At 31.1% G+C, this 23,944-nt stretch overlaps 1 protein-coding gene across 1 annotated transcript; it reads left to right on the plus strand.

Moving 5' to 3' along the window:
* Positions 1 to 234: 234 nt before the first annotated feature.
* On the plus strand, positions 235 to 22,463 carry LOC134691027 (uncharacterized). Its single transcript, XM_063551218.1, has 7 exons — positions 235 to 256; positions 2,519 to 3,098; positions 4,460 to 4,648; positions 5,805 to 5,928; positions 18,026 to 18,109; positions 20,117 to 20,287; positions 21,409 to 22,463. Exons 2-7 carry the CDS (start codon positions 2,575 to 2,577, stop codon positions 21,613 to 21,615), a joined length of 1,299 nt encoding a protein of 432 aa, XP_063407288.1. The 5' UTR covers positions 235 to 256; positions 2,519 to 2,574; the 3' UTR covers positions 21,616 to 22,463.
* Positions 22,464 to 23,944: the final 1,481 nt, after the last annotated feature.

Below are 23,944 nucleotides of genomic sequence, written 5' to 3' on the forward strand. Positions count from 1 at the left end.
GTCACCCAACTTTAATATGTATATAGTGTACACTGTCGATGCCTTTTACACGGGTGATGGTGCTACTTACATTAAATTAGAACTAAGTACCTGTAAAAATCCATATATACGTTATTATGTGTATACTGATCATTCGGGAGTGCTCCTTAGATAGGAGGAACTTATCAGTAAAAAGTAAACAGTCAGAAACTAGTTAGCATCCCCCTTCCATGATATCCCCTTGTTTTGAACACGGCATTTGGCATCAAATATTTAGGTAATTACAGGTCTATTTTACAGTATGTTTATGATAAAAACAGAAAGAACCGTTATATTTGAAAAATAGCATATAACCGGGTCAAATGAGAAATACTTTTACTTTGATTTTAGTCTGTACTCTGTACTGTTCTCATAATTCTTCAATTTATCCAATGAACTATAATTGTTTCGTTTATACACATCAAACACCACCTCTATTTACAACGAAAAATAAGTACATCCCTTGGTATATCCCTTGGCGCAGCAAAATAGTTCCATTTGTTTTAACATACAATCCCGCCATTACTAACCTTTCCAGTTTGATCCGTGCACAGGAGTTTGAAATCCTATCAATAAGGAGTCGTCATTTAAGATCACATGGGCACGCCCAAGCTGATCTTAAAAAAATTACCATCACCATCAAAGATCACAACTAGGATTGGTCAAAGGCCGACAGACTTGCTCGGGAAAGTTTTTGGATAAGAAAGCTCAGGACAGTTTCCCCAGAGGGCATTAATGAAAAAACATAGAAGAGTCACTCATTTTCCCTACCATCACTAATTTCCTGCCATCACTTGTGTCCAGTAACTCCGGCTTTTGTACTGATCTCTTACACTTTTCAGGAATTTTTGAATTATACTAGTTTTAATTACAGTTGGTAGGGATGTGTAAATACGCAGCCACGTTCTATTACTTAACCTTTAATATGTTTTATGGTCTGTGCATCTGTCTTTCTGTCCGTCTGTTCGTTCGTCCGTCTGTTCGTTCCTTCCTCCATCTCACTCACTGTCCAGCTTCAGGCCAAAGTTTTTGGTCAAGGTAGTTTTTTATTAAGTTGAAGTCAAATCAACTTTAAACTTAGTACACATGTTCCCTATGATATGATCTTTCTAATTTTAATGCCAAATTAGAGATTTCACCCCAATTTCATGGTCCACTGAACATAGAAAATGATAGTGTGAGTTGGGCATTGGTGTACTGGGGACACATTCTTGTTATCATTGTAACATTTCCTATATATAACTGTAGCCAGTGCCTTTCTTTAAACAGATTGATATTGCTTAATTGGTAAATTTATTAGTAAATTTAAGAACTACCCTATAGATAATAGAGTATATTGCACCTGATGTAATTCAGTCAGCATGGTCAGGGGTACTATTTGTACTTGAAAGTAATTTTTATTAACTTGAAGAAGTAAATTTAAATATACTTATATAAGTCAATTTGTAGGATACTTATACATGTTATATAAGTGAATTTTATTTATTTGTATAGGTAAAAACAAAATTGGCTAAGTTATGTCCCTTAGACATTAAGATTTTTTTTACTTATATATAAATATAAGTGAAAAAGTCATCCTGTGAAAAAGTCATCCTATCTTCTTTTCTTAAATTCTTAGGATTTCTTTGCTCTTATATAATTTTAAATTGTCTGCCCTTTGCAGATGTCTTTTCTAATCATTTAAGTGCAATTTCATGCCAGGGTAATAAGTGAAAAAGTCATCCTATCTTCTTTTCTTAAATTCTTAGGATTTCTTTGCTCTAATAGAATTTTAAATTTTCTGCCCTTTGCCATGTTTGCAGATGTCTTTACTAATCATTTAAGTGTAATTTCATGGGCATTGAAAATCCCATTTGTCTGTTATCTTCAGAACACTGGTTATTTACAAGTCCCAAGGAGCAATTTGTGAAGGCCTTGTGCAAATACTTAAGACCTTTGCAGCTATCCACCAGAGTCTAATTTTATGATGTACATGTAGATTTTTGCAACTAAATTTCACTGTTCATTACATATTATGATATTGTCTTCAACAATAAGCAAAGCCCATACCGCATAGTCGGCTTTAATAGACCCCAACATGACAATAAAATTGTGAAAAAGAAAAACCAATGGCCAGACTTATGACAAAACAATAACAATGAATGGATATATATAAGAAGACGTGGTATTATATATAGGAAGATGTGGTAATAACATGAATAACAAAACACAAATAAAAAAGTCAAATATCATGAATATAACAGACAGAAACCAACAACAACCACTGAATTAAGGGAACCAGATTTTGAACAGGCACATACTCATGATAATTTGAATTTCCTTAATTCACATACATTATTTTGATACATACATATATTACACTTCAACATTGTACAATGTTGTATGATTGTTCAACATGTTCAATTACATTTTGAATCTGTCTTTTATCAATGTTTATTTAGCAGGATCATCATGATCATGTTTAGTATAATTTTTAATCTTTAATCCTTTTTTTCCTTAGATTTCAGAAAGTGTGTACTTCTTGTTAACTGAATCATTTATATTTCTTCTACAATCATGTCATCATCTGAAAGTGAAATATCAAGGAAGCGTAAATATGGTAAAACATACACTAGTTCATCATCTGACCATGAAATATCAAGAAAGCGTAAACATGGTAAAACATACTCTAGTTCACCATGTTCATCATCTGACTCTGAATCTACTGATGATAGTACAAGTCATCCAACTAAAAAGCCCTCAACTTTATCATCAGCATGGACAATTGAAGATCTTAACCTACAGTCTGTTTTCTTTGCTGCTGAAAATTTGCCAATGGAAACTTTGATTAGCCTTTTGAAAAAAAGACGAGATTTAGAGGATGTACCAAAAATAGTCAATACGTTGATTGGATTTACTAAAGAATGTCTAAACTTTACAATTGATGAGAGTATGTGGCAAATGTGTGATTTAACAGTTAGACCAGAACAAGAGAAAGGAATTGAGACTCTGATCAATGCAAAAAAACACGTTAGAATCTTTGCTAATAAGATACGATCTGAAGAAGCACAACTTTTGGATGAAGAACCAATTAATAGAGAGTATGTATTTTCATTTAGTTAAGAATATAAGAAGATGTGGTATTCATGCCAATTAGACAACCCTCCATCCAAGTTACAATTTATAAATCATTATATATGTTATAGGTCATGTATGTCAAAGTACAGTTTTGAACATAAAGCCTTGGCTCACACCGAACAACAAGCTTTAAAGGCCCCAACAAGGACTAATGTAAAATCTTCCAAACAGGAAAACCAACACCAACAGTCTAATCTATCATGTCTGCATAAGAAATGAGAAACACTTATAAACCACATCAACAAACGACTACAACTGGACATGAGATCTAGATCACTCATGATTTTCCCTATGTGATACACAAAGAGCTACAAATGTATATCAGAGTGAATCACCCAAAATCATCAGCATTATGAAAAAACACCACCGTTTGTTACAATTCTTTCCTAAGACCTCACCTCACAAACTAGAAGTTTCACTGTGTTTGGCAATTAATCTGGATCTACATCCATTTAAGTATAGATTTCTAAATGTCTGTGAAAAACTGAAAACATCTAATTCATTTGTAATATTGGTTGTCATTTGAACTGCTGCACTCAATAGATATATAAAATATGTATAAGAAGATGTATTACATGTATTATGAGTGCCAATAAGAAAACTCTCCATCCAAGTCACAATTTGTGTAAGAAAAACCATTATATATGTATAAAAGTTCAAAGTACAGTCTTCAACACAAAGCCTTGGATCAAGTATGTAAAATGTACATGATGTATGTCATTAGTTTTGTCAATTGTCAAGCTAAGTAGATTTTAATTTGGTCTTTGTTATAACATTGTATCATGTTGATATCACTTCCATGACTTCACAAATTGTTTAAATGTAGAGTAAATTTTATACGTTTACATATACATATATATCAATGTATATACTCTAGTATAATTTATACTGCAGCTGGAATAATTACCGCTTTCTTTATTTTAAACACATGCTTAATATATACCATTGATATACAGTAACATAGTTATATTCTATATGCTATACATATAGTAACATTCCATACAACATGTATATACTCTGTCAATTTCATGTAAATCAGGTTCATTCATAATTAATGACACCTTTAGTATATTTAAGGAGACTAAATACCTTTGATTTTGGTTTCACTTATTAGTGGCTATATATAGCTATAATCATTTAAAGCATGGCACATAATTAAAACACAACACAATGGCATAAAAAATATCATCTTTATTTAATGTGGCACAGTAAACATGGGAAACCTGGAGTTATAGCATGACTGTATAGAGCTGCATCATACATATTTTCATGGCAATTTTTTATATCAAGAATTTGTTCTGACCATTATCATTGTTTTATTCAGATTATTTGAAAGATGGTACTGCAAAGTGGTGGATTTTATAGATCAGGCAATCCAGTTGCTAAACTTGTTGATTAATGAGGCTTTGGACAACATTGAACATAAAAAGAAAACTAGCCAACTCCATATTAAAGAAGGCTCATTCACTTATCTTTTAATGAAGTTTACAGAAATATGCTTTCTTAGTCCAGAGTAAGAAAGTTTTTAAGGGAGCAACCATTTTACTTCAAGGGGGGTTATGTTTCATGCCCCATTTATTTTATGTTTTCTGGTCTGTGCGTCTGTTCGTTAGTTTGTCCATCCTTTTTTCATCTGTTCATTCGTTCGTCAGTCTGTTTTTCTGTCTAGCTTCAGGTTAAGGTTTTTGGTTGAGGTAGTTGTTGATGAAATTGAAGTCCAATCAACTTGAAACTAAGTACACATGTTTACTATGAAATGATCTTTCTAATTTGAATGCACAATTAAATATTTCACCCCATTTTCAAGGTCCACGGAACATAGAAAATTATAGTGTGGATTGGTCAACCGTGTACTTGGGACACATTCTTGTTTTCTAAGATTTTGTTTTTGTGCAAAGCCTGAACAAAATTCCTTGTTCTTTTGGATGCAATCAATCAGATTATTATTTTTTTATTTATCACTTTGAGCATGATAAGGTAGGCAGAGAATTTGCATTCAGAATGAACAAAAATTGTCATCTGCTTGACTGGAATATTCTTTTTTATCAAATATGGGATCAAAAACCGCCCCCCCCCCCCTGTTGGGAGGTTAAATGTTTGTACAATGTAATGCTGTTGTGAGTCTGCTGTTTAGTGTTTGATAATTTTGTTTTTTCCCTCAGGGAATCACTGAAATTGTTATTGCTTTTTCCTGTGAGTACCCATTAAGAATTGGCAAAGAAGATGTGGAATGAGTGCCGATGAGACAACTCTCCCTCCAAGTCACAATTTGTAAAAGTAAACCATTATAGGCAAAATGAAGCCTTTGCTCACACTGAACTGCAAACTTGAAACATATTAAAGGGCCCCAAAAATTACTAGTGTAAAACCATGCAGAGTCTAGGGGAAAACCAACCGTTTAATCTACATAAAAAATGACAACCACTGAACATCAGGTTCCTGACTTAGGACAGGTCCTACCAAATGCAACAGGTTTAAAGATTTTAATAAGTACCAACCTTCACCCTTAATACGTGAAACAAAAGTTTTACATCACAAAATAGAAATTTACGCTATAAAATATTAAAATAGCAATTGAAATTCGTATAACATGTATGAAGTATGTATAGAATTCTTCTATGTTTTTGTATGTATAAGAATATTTCATGTCTAATTTGAAATGATTTCAGACCTGGCATAGGAGCTAGAACTGACTTGTGGATTAGAAATAAAAGAGTTGGATGCCTTCCTAACATTCGTTACTGGCAGCAGACATCAATGCCAAGCAGAAACATATTGATAATGTTAGCAGAAGTAAGAAATGAATTTATATTTTATTTCAATTCTATTTGTCTTTGCCTCTTAGTCACCAGGGCATATAGTTTTACACTTGCAATTTGACAGTCGTTCAATCCTTCTGAAATTAAAGTTTTACAGACATGAGTTTTAGTATGTTAGAATACATTGGTGTTAAATGATTACTTACAGATTGGGTTTCATCCCCTGTTGGCCTTTTTTCATGAATATTGTTCTCATCCTGACTGCGTTTGCCTATTGATCTGGAGCTGATTTTGGTACAATAATAATTGTATAAGGATTGAGTTTTTGTTTTTGGTTTAATACATCATTTTTACATAATCTTATATTATTGTGTAAACATGGTAAATGATGACTCACAGACTTAGCCTTTTGTAACTGTTTACCAAGGCCAGGATTTTTTAATTTGTTGGTTTACGGATCCGCCGACCTGATTTTGCCGATTTCCAAAATAAAAATAAAATCGAAATTTCAGGCTTTTTTTTATTCTCGCCGACCGTAACAAATGCATTATCCCTGAAAAATAATTAAAATATCCTTTTTTATGAAATGAAATGCATTAATCACTAACAGAAGTGAAGACACTTTCTGTTGTGAAAAATGAAACTTTCAGTTTACGTTTCTAAAAATAGACAAATCAATTATTAATGACCTTGAAATGTCGTTTGCGCAAAAAATTTTGAGGAACGAAACCCGTGTTTAAAACCAATTACACAATAAGTTCATTTTCCTTATTTGTTACCAGTCCGTAAGATGCATGTTCTCACATAAATAGACTTGTCCAAATGTGGACAGGTGGAAGTTCAAGACATCAAGTTAAAATACTGAATTTTAACAATTCATTTGATATTTTCTTGCTTTATAGATAAAAAAAATATCGTCCATTTGAATAAAAAACGGGAATGCATGACAACTAATTATTTAACCTGATATTCTCGTTTTTCCAGTGGACGAGTCTATTACGTTTTTAACACTTGTGTTTAAACTTGTTTTCGTACAACGTTTTTACTTTTTTTTTCCTTTATCAGTTTTCGTGCTTATTATTTTTCACCAAGTTTTGATTAAAAGCTAAGTCAAATAACTGACGTGAATCTGTTTTTCTTGTTTGTGAACTGACGATTTAATTTCGTCTTTGTCAGTGTACAGTCAGGGCTATAACCCTATAGAGTTATTACAGAAAATAACCAATGCATGTTATTGTGGAAAAATTACAAGAGTTATCCGCCCTTCAGTTTATCAATCTGAAATAACACATGTCCGTTATCTCACGAAAAAATTGATCTGAAATAACACATGGGTGTTATCTCGACGAGAAAATCTTAACGGCAGACAACATTTTTGAATTTACCGCTGTTCTGTCGATGCTCTAAGTCCCACGTGATCCGACATGCGCGCGCATTATTTACCACGCCATTTTGATCCAACACACGCTGTAAGGTAAGTTGTTTGTAAACAGTATTTATTGATTTTATGTCACTATTATTATTGAAAGAAGTGTATTTACGTCAGACATTTTCGTGTGTTATAAGATAGCTTTGGGGTATAGGCACAAATTAATCTAATTTGTTGGTTATTAAAGAACATTACTCTGTCGAATTTGTGTCTGCGCACGATCGATAAGTTTCTGCGCAATTGTTTTGAAACGAGAAGGGGTCCAATTAAGATAACACATGTATGTTATCACAGGAGACTTTTTTTTTATATTTTTGTGTGTCACTTTGTTGGGAGATAACTCATGCAGTCTTAAAAAATATATTGTTTTGTCTCCCTTCATTACTTTTCGTGATTATAAATAGTAATTATACTATAGAATGAATTCTAGTCAAATCGGCACCAAGTAAAGTCAAATCGGCACCAAGTATAGTCAAATCGGCACCTAGCGAATTTGGCACCTGGTTAAACTTGTTAAATCGGCACCCAATGTAGCCATGCATAATGTAACTTTACATAATAAAGTTAGTAAGAAAATGAAATATAAATAATCATGATGATAATCGTGATTATGATTTATGTAAGGGTTAAAATATAAGACCAAGAGAAGGAAAAAACTTATGGCAATTGCAAAAAGGTGTTTGGGTGTACAAACAATGTTTTATAAAGATATTGTTTTCAATTGATATATTTCAGTGTGTGTTTTTTTAAAATGCACCTGTTCTTCTCTGTCTTAAGTAGGCTACATGGAAGTCTGGAATCTGTTGTTCCCTGTGTTCAGTGGTTGTCAATTTTTTGTGTGGTTCATATATATTTTTTTTCCCTATGGTTTTTATTCAGTTTTGTCAACTTTTGAAAATTGGTTATCCTGTTTAAATTGTTTAGGCCAAAAAAATATATGGCCCCGTCCACTTTAATTTTTGTCCATTTGATGAGCAAATGATGAGTTAAGCCGTTTTCAACTGATTTTTTTATGTTTGTTGTACTGATATACCACTGTCCCAGGTTAGGGGAGGGTTGGGATCCTGCTAACATGTATAACCCTGCCACATTATTTATGTATGTGTCTTTCCAAAGTCCGGAGTAAATTCAGTGGATGTTGTTTATTTTATGTGTCACATATTTGTTTTTGGTTATTTTTGCTTAAGTAAGGTCTTTAGTTTTCTCGTTTGAATTGTTTTACATTGTCTTATCAGGGCCTTTTATAGCTGACTATGCCGTATGGGCTATGCTCAATGTTGAAGGCCGTACAGTGACCTATAGTTGTAATTGTCTGTGTCATTTTGGTCTTTTGTGGATAGTTGACTCATTGGCAATCATACCACATCTTCTTTTTTATATTCATGTGTTTCAGCTAACCCAACCTACAAATGATATTTGTGCCTACACCAACACTTTTTATGTCATTTTTGAAGGAGCACTGTTATGGTCAGATTGACTTAAGTTTATAGTTTCATAACATACATGCATATTCATAGTTGAGAATGGGAATTGGGGAATGTGTCAAAGAGACAACAAACCAACCATAGAAGAGACAATAATGGGTCTTTAATGCAGTGAAAAACTTTCATCCTATGGAGAGAATTAATTTTATATGAATTTGGTTAAATATACTAACCATGAAATTACATTTATATTATATAGAATATGTTGCTTTCACAACATGTTCTCATCGCAATTAACTAGGTGATTAAAAATTACATCCATGAGATGTATTCACCTACGTCATAGTTTTTGAGATTTCAAAATAACCATTTTCATCACATCATGCACATTAATAACAGACGTAGGTTATTACAGAGAGAACTTTATCATGGAATAACAACAGGGTGTTATTACAAAGAGAACTTTATCATGGAATAACAACAGGGTGTTATTACCAAGAGATCACTTTTAAAAACATTTAGTTCGGTATCATAACTTTGTTTCTGAATGGAATATAAATATTAAATTATCTGCCATATTCAAGATGTTTAAATTTCATCGAAAAAGGTTGAAATGCTACAGAGATGAAAGGATTAAAAAGCAAGAGCTGTTGAGAAAAGGGGGAGGGGACAACTGTACATTGATTGTCTAAAATGCAAAATAATCACAATTACCCAAGTGACTAAATTGAGATATTATCCTGTGCATTTATAATTGTGATTTGTTCTTTTAAGACCTAAATAAGATTTTAACTTTTTGCGATATTAAGAAACGCAATAAGAATTTGGTCTTTGATTGTCAATGTTTGCGTTAAAAAAAATTATTTTGAATTTTACATGTAATTATTCAATATAACATGTTTAAGTCTGATTCTTGGTACAACATGTCTTCTGGTGAATTTTGAGTTGATAATTGTTTGTTTCTTCAAAAATGATCAAAATATCTTTCAATAATTTAAATATGTCTAAAAAACTTTATCTTTCAGTCTATGGAGAGAATTAATTTTCAATCACATCATGCACATTAATAACAGACGTAGGTTATTACAGAGAGAACTTTATCATGGAATAACAACAGGGTGTTATTACCAAGAGATCACTTTTAAAAACATTTAGTTTGGTATTATAACTTTGTTTCTGAATGGAATATAGATATTAAATTATCTGCCATATTCAAAATGTTTAAATTTCATAGAAAAAGGTTGAAATGCTACAGAGATGAAAGGATTAAAAAGCAAGAGATGTTGAGAAAAGGGGGAGGGGACAACTGTACATTGATTGTCTAAAATGCAAAATAATCACAATTACCCAAGTGACTAAATTGAGATATTATCCTGTGCATTTATAATTGTGATTTGTTCTTTTAAGACCTAAATGAGATTTTAACTGTTTGCGATATAAAGAAACCAAATAAGAATTTGGTCTTTGATTGTCAATGTTTGCGTTAAAAAAAATTATTTTGAATTTTACATGTAATTATTCAATATAACATGTTTAAGTCTGATTCTTGGTACAACATGTCTTCTGGTGAATTTTGAGTTGATAATTGTTTGTTTCTTCAAAAATGATCAAAATATCTTTCAATAATTTAAATATGTCTAAAAAACTTTATCTTTCATTCTATGGAGAGAATTAATTTTCAATCACATCATGCACATTAATAACAGACGTAGGTTATTACAGAGAGAACTTTATCATGGAATAACAACAGGGTGTTATTACCAAGAGATCTCTTTTAAAAACATTTAGTTTGGTATTATAACTTTGTTTCTGAATGGAATATAGATATTAAATTATCTGCCATATTCAAAATGTTTAAATTTCATCGAAAAGGTTGAAATGCTATAGTAATGAAGGGATTAAAAAGCAAGAGCTGTTGAGAAAAGGGGGAGGGGACAACTGTACATTGATTGTCTAAAATGCAAAATAATCACAATTACCCAAGTGACTAAATTGAGATATTATCCTGTGCATTTATAATTGTGATTTGTTCTTTTAAGACCTAAATGAGATTTTAACTGTTTGCGATATAAAGAAACCAAATAAGAATTTGGTCTTTGATTGTCAATGTTTGCGTTAAAAAAAATTATTTTGAATTTTACATGTAATTATTCAATATAACATGTTTAAGTCTGATTCTTGGTACAACATGTCTTCTGGTAAATTTTGAGTTGATAATTGTTTGTTTCTTCAAAAATGATCAAAATATCTTTCAATAATTTAAATATGTCTAAAAAACTTTATCTTTCATTCTATGGAGAGAATTAATTTTCAATCACATCATGCACATTTATAACAGACGTAGGTTATTACAGAGAGAACTTTATCATGGAATAACAACAGACCCATTTTTTTGTGTTTATTTGTTTGTTGGGTTCAACATTTCACTCATAACATGCTGACAAATTGGGTTCAGCATTTCACTCAAAACAAGCTGACAAATTGGGTGCAGCACAGCTGAAACAAGTACTTGTATTCTTCATATTTAATAATGTATCCATAATCCAGTGCTCTTTTCGAAAATCTTTTTGATTATAATGTGTATAGTTGTAAATATAGTTGTTGATTTCATTGAATCTTAAACATGTTAACATTTGAAAAAGATGGACAAATTGATTATTTAGGGTTGAATAGAAACCATACATCAATTTCAGTTCTTTTCTATTATTACTTTTACAACTACGGGTTAATATTATTTGTTGTCTCTTTCACAGTGAAGATCTCATTTAACCAGTATTTTTTTTTAAATAAAGGTGCTTATTATGTTATTTTTATAAATATATATATGATGTTTAATGTTAAATTTTTAACAAGGGTTTTTAGACCCATTTTTTGTGTTAATTTGTTTGTTGGGTTCAACATTTTACTCATAACATGCTGACAAATTGGGTTCAGCATTTCACTCAAAACAAGCTGACAAATTGGGTGCAGCACAGCTGAAACAAGTACTTGTATTCTTCATATTTAATAATGTATCCATAATCCAGTGCTCTTTTCGAAAATCTTTTTGATTATAATGTGTATAGTTGTAAATATAGTTGTTGATTTCATTGAATCTTAAACATGTTAACATTTGAAAAAGATGGACAAATTGATTGTTTAGAATTGAATAGAAACCATACATCAATTTCAGTTCTTTTCTATTATTACGTTAATATTATTTGTTGTCTCTTTCACAGTGAAGATCTCATTTAACCAGTATTTTTTTTTAAATAAAGGTGCTTATTATGTTATTTTTATAAATATATATATGATGTTTATTGTTAAATTCTTCAACAAGGGTTTTTAGACCCATTTTTTGTGTTCATTTGTTTGTTGGGTTCAACATTTTACTCATAACATGCTGACAAATTGGGTTCAGCATTTCACTCAAAACAAGCTGACAAATTGGGTGCAGCACAGCTGAAACAAGTACTTGTATTCTTCATATTTAATAATGTATCCATAATCCAGTGCTCTTTTCGAAAATCTTTTTGATTATAATGTGTATAGTTGTAAATATAGTTGTTGATTTCATTGAATCTTAAACATGTTAACATTTGAAAAAGATGGACAAATTGATTGTTTAGAATTGAATAGAAACCATACATCAATTTCAGTTCTTTTCTATTATTACGTTAATATTATTTGTTGTCTCTTTCACAGTGAAGATCTCATTTAACCAGTATTTTTTTTTAAATAAAGGTGCTTATTATGTTATTTTTATAAATATATATATGATGTTTATTGTTAAATTCTTCAACAAGGGTTTTTAGACCCATTTTTTGTGTTCATTTGTTTGTTGGGTTCAACATTTTACTCATAACATGCTGACAAATTGGGTTCAGCATTTCACTCAAAACAAGCTGACAAATTGGGTGCAGCACAGCTGAAACAAGTACTTGTATTCTTCATATTTAATAATGTATCCATAATCCAGTGCTCTTTTCGAAAATCTTTTTGATTATAATGTGTATAGTTGTAAATATAGTTGGTTGACAGATTGAATGTGTTTGAAACATGATTTTTTTCATTTAATCTTAACCATGTAAACATTTGAAAAAGATGGACAAATTGATTATTTAAAATTGAATTGAACCCATACATCAATTTCAGTTCTTTTCTATTATTACTTTTACAACTACGGGTTAATATTATTTGTTGTCTCTTTCACAGTGAAGATCTCATTTAACCAGTATTTTTTTTTAATAAAGGTGCTTATTATGTTATTTTTATAAATATATATTGTTAAATACTTCAACAAGGGTTTTTTACCCATTTTTTTATGTTTATTTGTTTGTTGCTTCAAATGTTGGGTTCAGCATTTCATTCATAACATTCTGAAAAGTTTCATTTTTACCATCCTTAATGGTGTTTAAAAACTTTTATCTTTCTCTATAACCAAAATATATGAAATTTTGGTAAATTCATGGTGTTATTGACTTTGTTTTTATAGTATTCACCACTTTAGTTGGAAGGGAAAACATTAAAATTCTAAGGTTTAATGGCCTAAAACATTTTTACAACGCAATGACATTACACTTTTTTGATAATTTGTGGTACTCTATTTACCATTTCATGCATTTTAAGAAAATCGATAGAGTAGAGAGATTTTATGATTTTAAGATAAATTGTTCTTTTTAGGCAAAAATTAACATACTTTGGACATGTTGAAAGAACTCAATCAGTTTTTTTTTTAATTTGAAAAAGATAAATGCATTATTTTTTTCAATTATCTGTTCAACAAACAATGGGAAGCAAAATTTTACCACAATCTGTTCCATTGCCTGTTTACTGTAACTTGACCTTAATATATTTTGTTTTTAATTGTTCATGTTCCTAATGTAAAGGTTTTAATTTCATTAACAATGTTGATATACATGATCATGACAATATAGTGCTTATTTGTTACCTAAATATAATGCCTTATCTTGTTGATATAGTGCTTATTATGCCCCACCTACGATAGTAAAGGGTCATTATGTTTTCTGGTCTTTGCGTCTGTCCGTCTATTAGTTTGTCCGTCTGTCCCACTTCGGGCTTAAGTTTTTGGTCAAGGTAGTTTGTGATGAAGCTGAAGTCCAATCAACCTAAAACTTAGTACATATGATCCTTATATGATCTTTCTAATTTTAAAGACAAATTAAAAATGTTTACCCCAATTTCACGATAACACTGAACATTGAAAATGAAAGTGCGAGTTTCAGGTTAAACTTTTTGGTCAAGGTAGTTTTTGATGAAGTTGAAGTCCAATCAACTTGAAACTTAGTACACAAGTTCCCTATGATATGATCTTTCTAATTTTAATGCCTATCTTTATTTTTTACCCATTTTCATTGAACATGGAAACTGATAGTGCGAGAGGGGCATCCATGTACTTTGGACACATTCTTGTTTTATTACCTAAATCTGATGCATGGGTATAAACCTAACCCTGACACAAACACTTTGGGCTAAAAATTTATTGCTTTACTGATACTCATCTTTTTATATAACAGCAAAACAGCAAATGTGCCACTTGAGAAGATTCATCATAATTCTATTTTAATGCAAAAAACATTCCTGATTTATTATGTTTTTTAACTCTCCATTATCATGATTATGATCTCCTTGAATTATTTTTTTTTAAACTCCAAATATATCATATAATCTGGTTTTGCAGTATTATTTACATGGTTAATATTAATTTGAATTTAATTATGTGAAAAAATAGATTTAGCAGTGTGTATCAAATGGTAAATCAAGATTAATAAATATTCAATAGCAATTCCAATAAATGCAAAGTGACATTCCAAAACAAATATCTTGTATGTCAATGTCTTTGTTTGCTCTTTTGATGATGTCTGGTTTTTTTAAATGAAATTTTTAATAATCAGTGTCAGATCTTACATGGCAAATTATTATTTTATTTTTTTACTGACATCCATAAAGACATCTATTATTGTCTATAGCAAACAAATTTGAGTGTAATTATATACTTTCAGTGTGAACTGAAATATATAAACTATTAGATTATTATTTGAATTTTATTCAGAATCATGTCAACATGTACATATGTTATGCAAAATAAATGTGTTTTAATTGTTATTGTATGTTTTCTATTATTACCTCACACTTTGTAAGAACCTAGATATAACGATGACAGCAAGAATATCTAAATCTTGGAACACACAAATTATTGCCTTCTGGGAATTGATTGATTTTAGGGTAAAATAAAAATCATAAGCATGATATCATGCATTAGGTTGAAGGGATATTGATATATTGATGGATTTTGCCTGAGTGACTAACTTATGAAAATGTTTGACATTTCAAGCAAGTATACAGGTGTTTATACAAATGAAAGATGTGGTATGACTGCCAATGAATCATTCAAGTCGCTATGTAAAAAAGTTATTAATTATAGGTGTTTATCACAGAACCTTTGCTAACATAATCATTGATGGTGTTTTAACAATCTTGATTGGCTGATTATCCGTAGAAGGGTAAGATTTTTAACCTTCACCCTAAAATCAGCAGCCAAAGTAAAAGTTTTATCACAGATTTCAGCATTAAATATTAACAGCTGTCTTACTTTCCATCAAGAAAAATCACGAACAATATTTGCCCAAGAGAAAAATATAATTTTTATAGAGTTTAAAAAAAAAAACACAAGACATGCAAGAGATGCCAACCCAACAGTTAAATATTCTCGTTAACCATGTTTACACTTGTGGATTATGTCATGAAACAATTTGACATACATGCAATAACACACAGGTGTTATCTCAGTGATTTAGATGAGATTATTCAAACACCGAGAATGAAACAATTTGACATGCAATAACACACAGGTGTTATCTCAGTAATTTAGATGAGATTATTCAAACACCGAGAATGAAACAATTTGACATGCAATAACACACAGGTGTTATCTCAGTAATTTAAATGAGATTATTCAAACACCGAGAATGAAACAATTTGACATGCAATAACACACCGGTGTTATCTCAGTGATTTAGATGAGATTATTCAAACACCGAGAATGAAACAATTTGGCATGCAATAACACACAGGTGTTGTCTCAGTAATTTAGATGAGATTATTCAAACACCGAGAATGAAACAATTTGACATGCAATAACACACAGGTGTTATCTCAGTAATTTAGATGAGATTATTCAAACACCGAGAATGAAACAATTTGACATGCAATAACACACAGGTGTTATCTCAGTAATTTAGATGAGATTATTCAAACACCTAGAATGAAACAATTTGACATGCAATAACACACAGGTGTTATCTCAGTGATTTAGATGAGATTATTAAAACACTGAGAATGAAACAATTTGACATGCAATAACACACAGGTGTTATCTCTGTGATTTAGATGAGATTATTAAAACACTGAGAATGAAACAATTTGACATGCAATAACACACAGGTGTTATCTCAGTGATTTTGATGAGATTATTAAAACACCGAGAATGAAACAATTTGACATGCAATAACACACAGGTGTTATCTCAGTGATTTAGATGAGATTATTCAAACACCGAGAATGAAACAATTTGACATGCAATAACACACAGGTGTTATCTCAATGATTTAGATGAGATTATTCAAACACTGAGAATGAAACAATTTGACATGCAATAACACACAGGTGTTATCTCAGTGATTTAGAAAAGATTATTCAAACACAGTTGTCTCAGTGATTTTTATAAAAATATTTTTACAAAAATTAAGGTGGTGGTCAAATAATTCCAGATTTTCAGAGTTTAATAAAAGCCTGGATACCCACACAACAGTTTATAGTTCTGCAATAATACATGAAATAGTTTGACATGCAATAATACACAGGTGTTATCTTAGTACAATGATAAACATAAGGTTTAGATGGCAGTCTAATATTTTCAAGATTTAACACTGTTTTGGTGAATTATTGTTCCTATTACTACTACTTTTCAAATATTTTTAAGAGGTATCAACTTGATTAGTTAGACTTACTAGTAAGTATATAATTGTTTATTACATAAAAAAATAATTATATAATTCAGATAATTGTATCCCATACATGAAATGTGGTAATTTAATCATGTAGTAACAGATGCAAGTTACTGTGAATAATAACCATTACATGTTATCTCAACTTTAAGGGAGATAATCCAAACTGATTAAACAACCTTATCTGTTAATTTATTTTGTTTACTAACATTACCACAATAACACATGGGTGTTATTTCAAAATGCAACTATAAAAGAGGGATAACTCTTGTAATTTTTCCACAATAACATGCATTGGTTATTTTCTGTAATAACTCTATAGGGTTATAGCCCTGACTGGTGTACCCCCCTTTTTCTACGGGAAATAATTAGACAATGTCATGCGATGTTTACAGCTGAGCAATAATATTTCATCAAACTAAAATTTAAAAACGATGAAAAAATAGTATGACAAACATATTATTAGAAAGGTGAAATATATTTTTATTCTACATATCAGTTTTCTGTCTTGAAAGATCTTTTTTTCTTTTTTTTTCCGACCGACGGACCCGACTTTTTCATGGAGAAAATCTGTAAACCAACAAATTAAAAAACTGTGGCCCAATGTATCACAACCTGGATGTAGGTGGAGAACAGTCATGTCTTACTGACTAGTTATTGGATAAATATTGCGTGAAATGCAATAAGAACCCTATGTTACTGACTTATTATCTAAATCTGCCAAGGCTGACCACTACCTTTTTGATACACAAAATATAGTGCATTGATCTTAACAGTCTAAATATATTCTATCCATGATCATTTCCAGAAATTTATAGATTTGATATATGCTCAGATATTCAAGGCACAAAATGATGTTACGTATACACTTGTCTGTTCTCAAAAAATTAATGAAGTCTTTTTCAAAGTAATATCTTTAACAGTTGGAGTTATCTTCCTTTGTATAGAATTGCTGTTTAATCAACTACAACCAATGCAATAAATTTAATTTTACTTCCCACTCATAAATTAGCCCAATCTTTACCCTTTCCTGCTTACAAGAACTATGATTTAAAAATAGTTTTAGTTTACAAGGTTTTACAACTTTAACATTAAAATATAAAAAGAAGATGTGGTATGATTGCCAATGACACAACTGTCCACAAGGACCAAAATGACACAGACTATAAAGTTCTGTCGGGTATTAGATAGGGAGATGTATATTAACAATGAAAAACCCTTTGTTTATTGTAACATAAGTTATTTGTATTTTCCAGACATGTTTGTTTTCAGGTGAAAACTGCAGCATTTAGGAACTCAGAACATACTGAGGAGAGTGAAGTCAGTAAAAGTGAAGATACAATTTCAGCATGTACAGTATGTATAGTTCACAGTATACAGTAACAGGTAGAAATAGTTTAGCAAAAACATTTATTTGCACACTGTTGTTTAATTTTTGCACACTTTTCCCCCTCTAACTTTAATGTACAATGCCAGAAGGTAATTTTGCAACACCAATGTATAACCTAACTGGATTCAAATTTTGAAAAACTGAAACTTTTTCTAAATCACCTTCTTTATTAAGGAGGCTCGGGGATATAAAAAATTCAGCAAAAAAATAAACATTTTTTCATTACAAAATTTATTTAGTACACTATTAGTTATTACTTTATGATATGGTACAAAAATGAACCAAAAAAATCTATTCGGTTTGGCCCAGATGACTTTTAAAATGTTTATATCTTTGAAAAAGCTCCAAATTATCTCCCTTTGGTGCAAAAATGTCATTTTATGGTATCAAAATTGTAATGTCTTATTTAAATCATCGGTGACCTATATTTTTTTATTGTTGTTTTCAAATAAGCTGTACTTAAACTAAATAGTGGCTGATCCAGAGGGGGACGTAGAGGGTGATGCACCCCCCCCTTTGTTTGGACTTTTTTTGTAAGCTATGCGACAATTCTTTACTTATAATGATATTTTTTGCTGGTATTTACTGATCATGTCAAACTCATGTGATTTGGTATGGTGGAGTTGACCAGTTCGCCCTAAAAACTTCACTCAGTCATTTGAAATTCAAATTACAGTAACACATAGATAGACTGAGGATGACAAACATGACATGTTCAAAGCGAAATAGGATTGAGCAAGAATGTATTGACTTCTATTTCACAATTCCACGAGACAGAAAGTGATACTCTATTACACTTTCATAATAAAAAGTTCCACAGCAATATTATTTACCTACGAAAACATGTGTAACCCCAAAGACCCCAGCCTATTTTAACTAGAAATAACATAGCTGAATGATTATCACCTGTCAGTATAAGCTCTAGATAGATTAATAGTCCTACATTAAAAAAAGAATTTGATTTACACCCGCAAGCCCCCTTAAGTGATTAATTGCTGACTATGGGATCACCTTTCGATCCCCAAAAAGATAAGATTATATTTTTCAACTATTTTAAGAGACAACAGCAGCAGCATAAAGGAGTAGGTCGAGTAAGACCCCTTTTTGTCCACAAAATAAAGCAGTTTTACAAAATTTATTAAATGTAAACTTGTAGCTGTTTATTGCAATGAAGAATACATCTGTTACATAAATATGGGCAGTTTTTTACAATACAATGCACATATATCTTGTACTAGCATCATTAAGTCATGCTAAATTACTGAAATTTTCACAATTTATAGTTTGAGTTAAATTTTAGACGGTTTCCATCTTAATATTTAAATGGAAGTTGAATTTGATGGTAATACATAACATATATAAAGGTTGAGAGTGAACACGTATGCAGCCACTTTCATTTTTGACCAAAACAATCTGAAAAAAGACATATTATGGCATATTTGACAGATTTTTCATATTTAAGCTTGAATTTGAGCGTCTTTAAAAATGATTTAATCAGTTCAAATCTTTCACATGTACTAATATAATTGAATCAACTGAATTAGACACTAAAAGTCTTTGAAAAGTGCCCCCCCCCCCCCCCCCCCCCCCCCCCCCCCTTTAGGAAAAGTTCTGGATCCGCCACTGTACAAACAAAACAAGTGAGCCAACCAAACCGTTAAACTACATGTAATTAGGAAAATAGCTGTAATGAAAAAAATGCAAATAGTGATAGATTTGCAAAACAGAAACATATCCTATATCTATCATGTGTATAGATAAATTTGAAAAGTAATTTGTTTAACCTTATATTTAAATAATGCACCTGACTGCCAGATAAACATGCAGTATGGGCTTTGTTGAAAGCCATACAGTGACCTGTAGTCGTTAATTTCTGTGTAATTTGGTCTCTTGTGGAGAGTTGTCTCATTGTTAATCATACCACATCTTTATTTTTTATATATGCAACAATTTAATTACTATGATCATTTTAGATTGAAAATACCACATCTTCAAGTGATGAAAAAAAGCCAAACAAAGCACCATGGATTCACAGTAAAGTTCAACCTGATGTTCTAGCTCAGCTTGGATGTGAAATGCTTGCTGAATGCCACAACTCAATATTTGTACCTGAAATTCTAGGCATCATGTGCATGAAAACCAAGGTAATGTCTAAGCTTGCATTTGTGAAAAAATCTGTTTTTGTGCCTGAAATTCTAGACATGGTGTAGCTTTGGAAAAAGGGTTTCTGCTCCTCTATTGCAATTTAACATTGATATATGAAGTGTTATACATTCATTTTATCTGTCACAAACTTTAAAGAAAAGATAAACCTTACAGCTATTCTATAAAAGCTTGCAAAGCAAACCTTTGATCAACTTGCTTGCTCTATTTGTTTGGATGTTTGTAAACAATAGGTAAACAGTCTGTTTCAGTCTGTTTACTATATACGTGAATTTGAGCCAATAAACATTAACTTCATAAAATTGAGAATGGAATGAAATTCATAGTATGTTAATATTCATTGTACAATCAAATGCCAGTATATTTTAAACAGACTGAAACTCCGCCTACCTATTGTTTACAAACATCCAAACAAACAAAGCAAGCAAGTCAATCAAAGTTTTGTTTTGCATTCTTTTATAGAAGAACTACTGTTTAGTAAAAGCATCAGTATCTGTGTCAGTGTGTTAACAGACAGCTCCAAAATACACATACTAAAGTATGCAATAGTGTTTTTTTTATATTACCTACTTTTGACTCCAGATTGAATTATTTTTCGACAGATTACCTAATCTGTGATTAGACATCCTGGTACTTTGTAATTATATAAATAGATAGCAACAAAAAAAAGTAAAATCAAACATACCATCTGTGCTCTTTGGGGGGAACTTTTTTTTTAACACAAAATACAATCATGCTCAGTAAAATAGACTTAAAGACATTTTATCATATGTGCTCACCTACAGCTTGGGTATTAAGCTATCGAAAATAAAACCATTCTTCTTACATTTAAAGACAATAATCAGTTATCTTACTAGATTATTTAATTTATAACCTTGAAGACCAAATAGATAAAAAGCCAATAACACAAATCTCCTTTCAAGTCACAATTTATAAAAGCAAACCATTATAGGTCAAAGAACTATCTTCAACATGGAGCCTCACATCAAACATTGTCAAACAGCAAGCTATAAAGGGTTCCCCAAAATGACTAATTTAAAACCATTTAAATGGGAAAATCAACCAATAAATTAATTTTAATCCTAACATGTTTACTTTTCAGGTTATCTTCAACTACCTCCAGCTTTCAAACAAACATTTTATGGCTATAAAAAGATCTGAAGATATAGTAAATATGCGATCACATATACAATACACACAATTATTTGATATAATGAAAGCAGACCATAGGAATGAACTTTTGGATTTATTATTCTGGTTAGGATGTGTACAGAAAAAAGGATTACAAAACCATTATATTCTGAGCTAATAAACATGATAAAAGCAAAGGAAATCTGAATCTCTCTTGCAACAATCATCACAAATGGCAAGTTTTATTGACCATGTTGTTGGTGGAACGGTGTTTTCTTAAAACTTTGTTCCAAATTATCTTACTCATTGGAATGAAAAGAAATACAGAAAAAGACAATACCTTTGACATGTTGGAGTCACTGTTTCGACTTTATTTGCCTGAAAAATACAAGGAGGAGAAAGATCTGTTTAGTAAACTGTGTACAGAAAAAAGGATTGCAAACCCATTATATTAATAGCTAATACAGGCAAAGGAAATTTTAATCTCACTTGCAACAATCATCCCAAACGAAATTGTCCTTTTATACAAGCCTGACAAGTTGTATTGACTGTTGAATGGTGTTTTCTTAAAACTTTGTTCCAACTCATCTTATTCATTGGAACTATAGGGAAGTAAAAGAAATTTGAAAAGACAATATCTTTCACAAATTTTAGTAACTGTTTCGACTGTATTTACCTGAAAATTATTAGAAGGAGAAAGATTTGTTTAAAAAACTTTGTACAGAAAAAATTATTACAAAACCATTATATTCTGAGCTAAAAGAGACAAAGGAAATTTAAATCTCACTTGCAACAATTATCACACATAAAATTGTCCTCACAAGCATGACAAGTATTATGGACAGTGTCCCATAGAATAGTGTTTTACTAAAACTTGTTCCCATTTATCTTAAGTTTACTCATTGGAACTAAAGGAAATAAAGAAAACTGAAAAGACAATATCTTTGAGTCACTGTTTTTCACTTGATTTTGCTGAAAAATATAAGAAGCAAAAAGGTTTGTTTAATAAACTTATTTCAAAACCAATATGCCATCACAGTGATTTTATTTTCCCCATTTACAGGCATTATGTTTTACAGTCTGTGTTTCCCTCCAATCGTCAATCTGTCTTGCTTTAGGTTGAAGTTATAGTCAAGGTAGTTATCAATGAAGTAATTGCCCATACCGTTCAGGAATTTGGTGCCATTTTTCTAGCTTTCAGAAAAAAAAAGTGTATTGATGGAAAACAAAGGTGAGTGCAGGTTTTTTGTTGAGCCTGCAACTTTTGTCGCAGAAAGCTCGACATAGGGATAGTGATGTGGCGACGTTAGCTAACTACTTAAAAGCTTTATATCTTAAAAAGTGGAAGACCTGGATGCTTCATACTTTGTATATGGATACCTCATGTTACGAGGTTTGCTCCAGTCACATGACCAATGTCCTTGACCTCATTTCATGGTTAAGTGACTACTTGAAACAAAAGTTAAGATTTTTTGTAGTGTTAAATTCTCCCTTATTATAAGTAATAGGATAACTATATCTTGTATGTGCGTACCTTGCAAGGCCCTGATGCCCTTCATACAGCAGTGTTCACTTGACCTTGACCTCATTTCATGGATCAGTGAACAAGGTTAAGTTTTGGTAGTCAAGTCCATATCTAAGATACTAGTACTATAAGCAATTGGTCCAGTATATTCGGTGTATGGAAGGACTGTAAGGTGTACATGTCCTACTGGCAGATTTTATCTAACCTTGTCCTCATTTTCATGGTTCAGTGGTCATAGTTAAGTTTTTGCGTTTTGGTCTGTTTTTCTTAATTCTGTATTATAAACATGATAAAAATGCGACTATTTATGAGTTTCCTTGGGGATAAGATATGAGTCCTTATATAGATATAGGAAGATGTGGTGTGAGTGCCAATGAGACAACTCTCCATCCAAATAACAATTTAAAAAGTAAACCATTATAGGTTAAAGTACGGCCTTCAACACGGAGCCTTGGCTCACACCGAACAATAAGCTATAAAGGGCCCCAAAATTACTAGTGTAAAACTATTCAAACGGGAAAACCAACGGTCTAATCTATATAAGAGACAATATCTGAAAAAGTCGATGTTTTGGCAATAAGAAAAAACAAACAAAAAATTCTTTAAACACGGTATTTCAGTAGCACAAATCGAAGAACACACATTTGGGATCTAGGAACTGTTGTCTGTAATTCAAACAATTGTTTAATAAGGAAACAATGGCAATTTTAAAAATGGTACAAAAAAATCCAGTTCTTTCCTGTTACCAAAGGGAATCAATTTTAAAAAGTTTCTAATGGGAATAAGGAATACGTTTAAGACATTATTTGTGGTTTACTAGTATATCCTGCAATAGTTTATCAAATGCCAATTATTGATTTTAACATTTGCAATACAAAAGGTTTAGAAATATACTTCGGTATGTCGGTAACATGAAAGAATCTTGAGTAACAGGACAACGGTAACAGGACAGAGTTGGTAACAGAAAGGATTTTTCTGCTTT

The sequence above is a fragment of the Mytilus trossulus genome, chromosome 11 (assembly GCF_036588685.1).
Source record: "Mytilus trossulus isolate FHL-02 chromosome 11, PNRI_Mtr1.1.1.hap1, whole genome shotgun sequence".
Classification (NCBI taxonomy): domain Eukaryota; kingdom Metazoa; phylum Mollusca; class Bivalvia; order Mytilida; family Mytilidae; genus Mytilus; species Mytilus trossulus.

Coding starts and splice junctions, on each gene's coding strand:
- LOC134691027 (XM_063551218.1), top strand. CDS start 2,575: ATGTCATCATCTGAAAGTGAAATATCAAGGAAGCGTAAATATGGTAAA. Junction 4,649..5,804: donor ATATGCTTTCTTAGTCCAGA/GTAAGAAAGTTT, acceptor AAATGATTTCAG/ACCTGGCATAGGAGCTAGAA. Junction 18,110..20,116: donor ATACAATTTCAGCATGTACA/GTATGTATAGTT, acceptor TGATCATTTTAG/ATTGAAAATACCACATCTTC.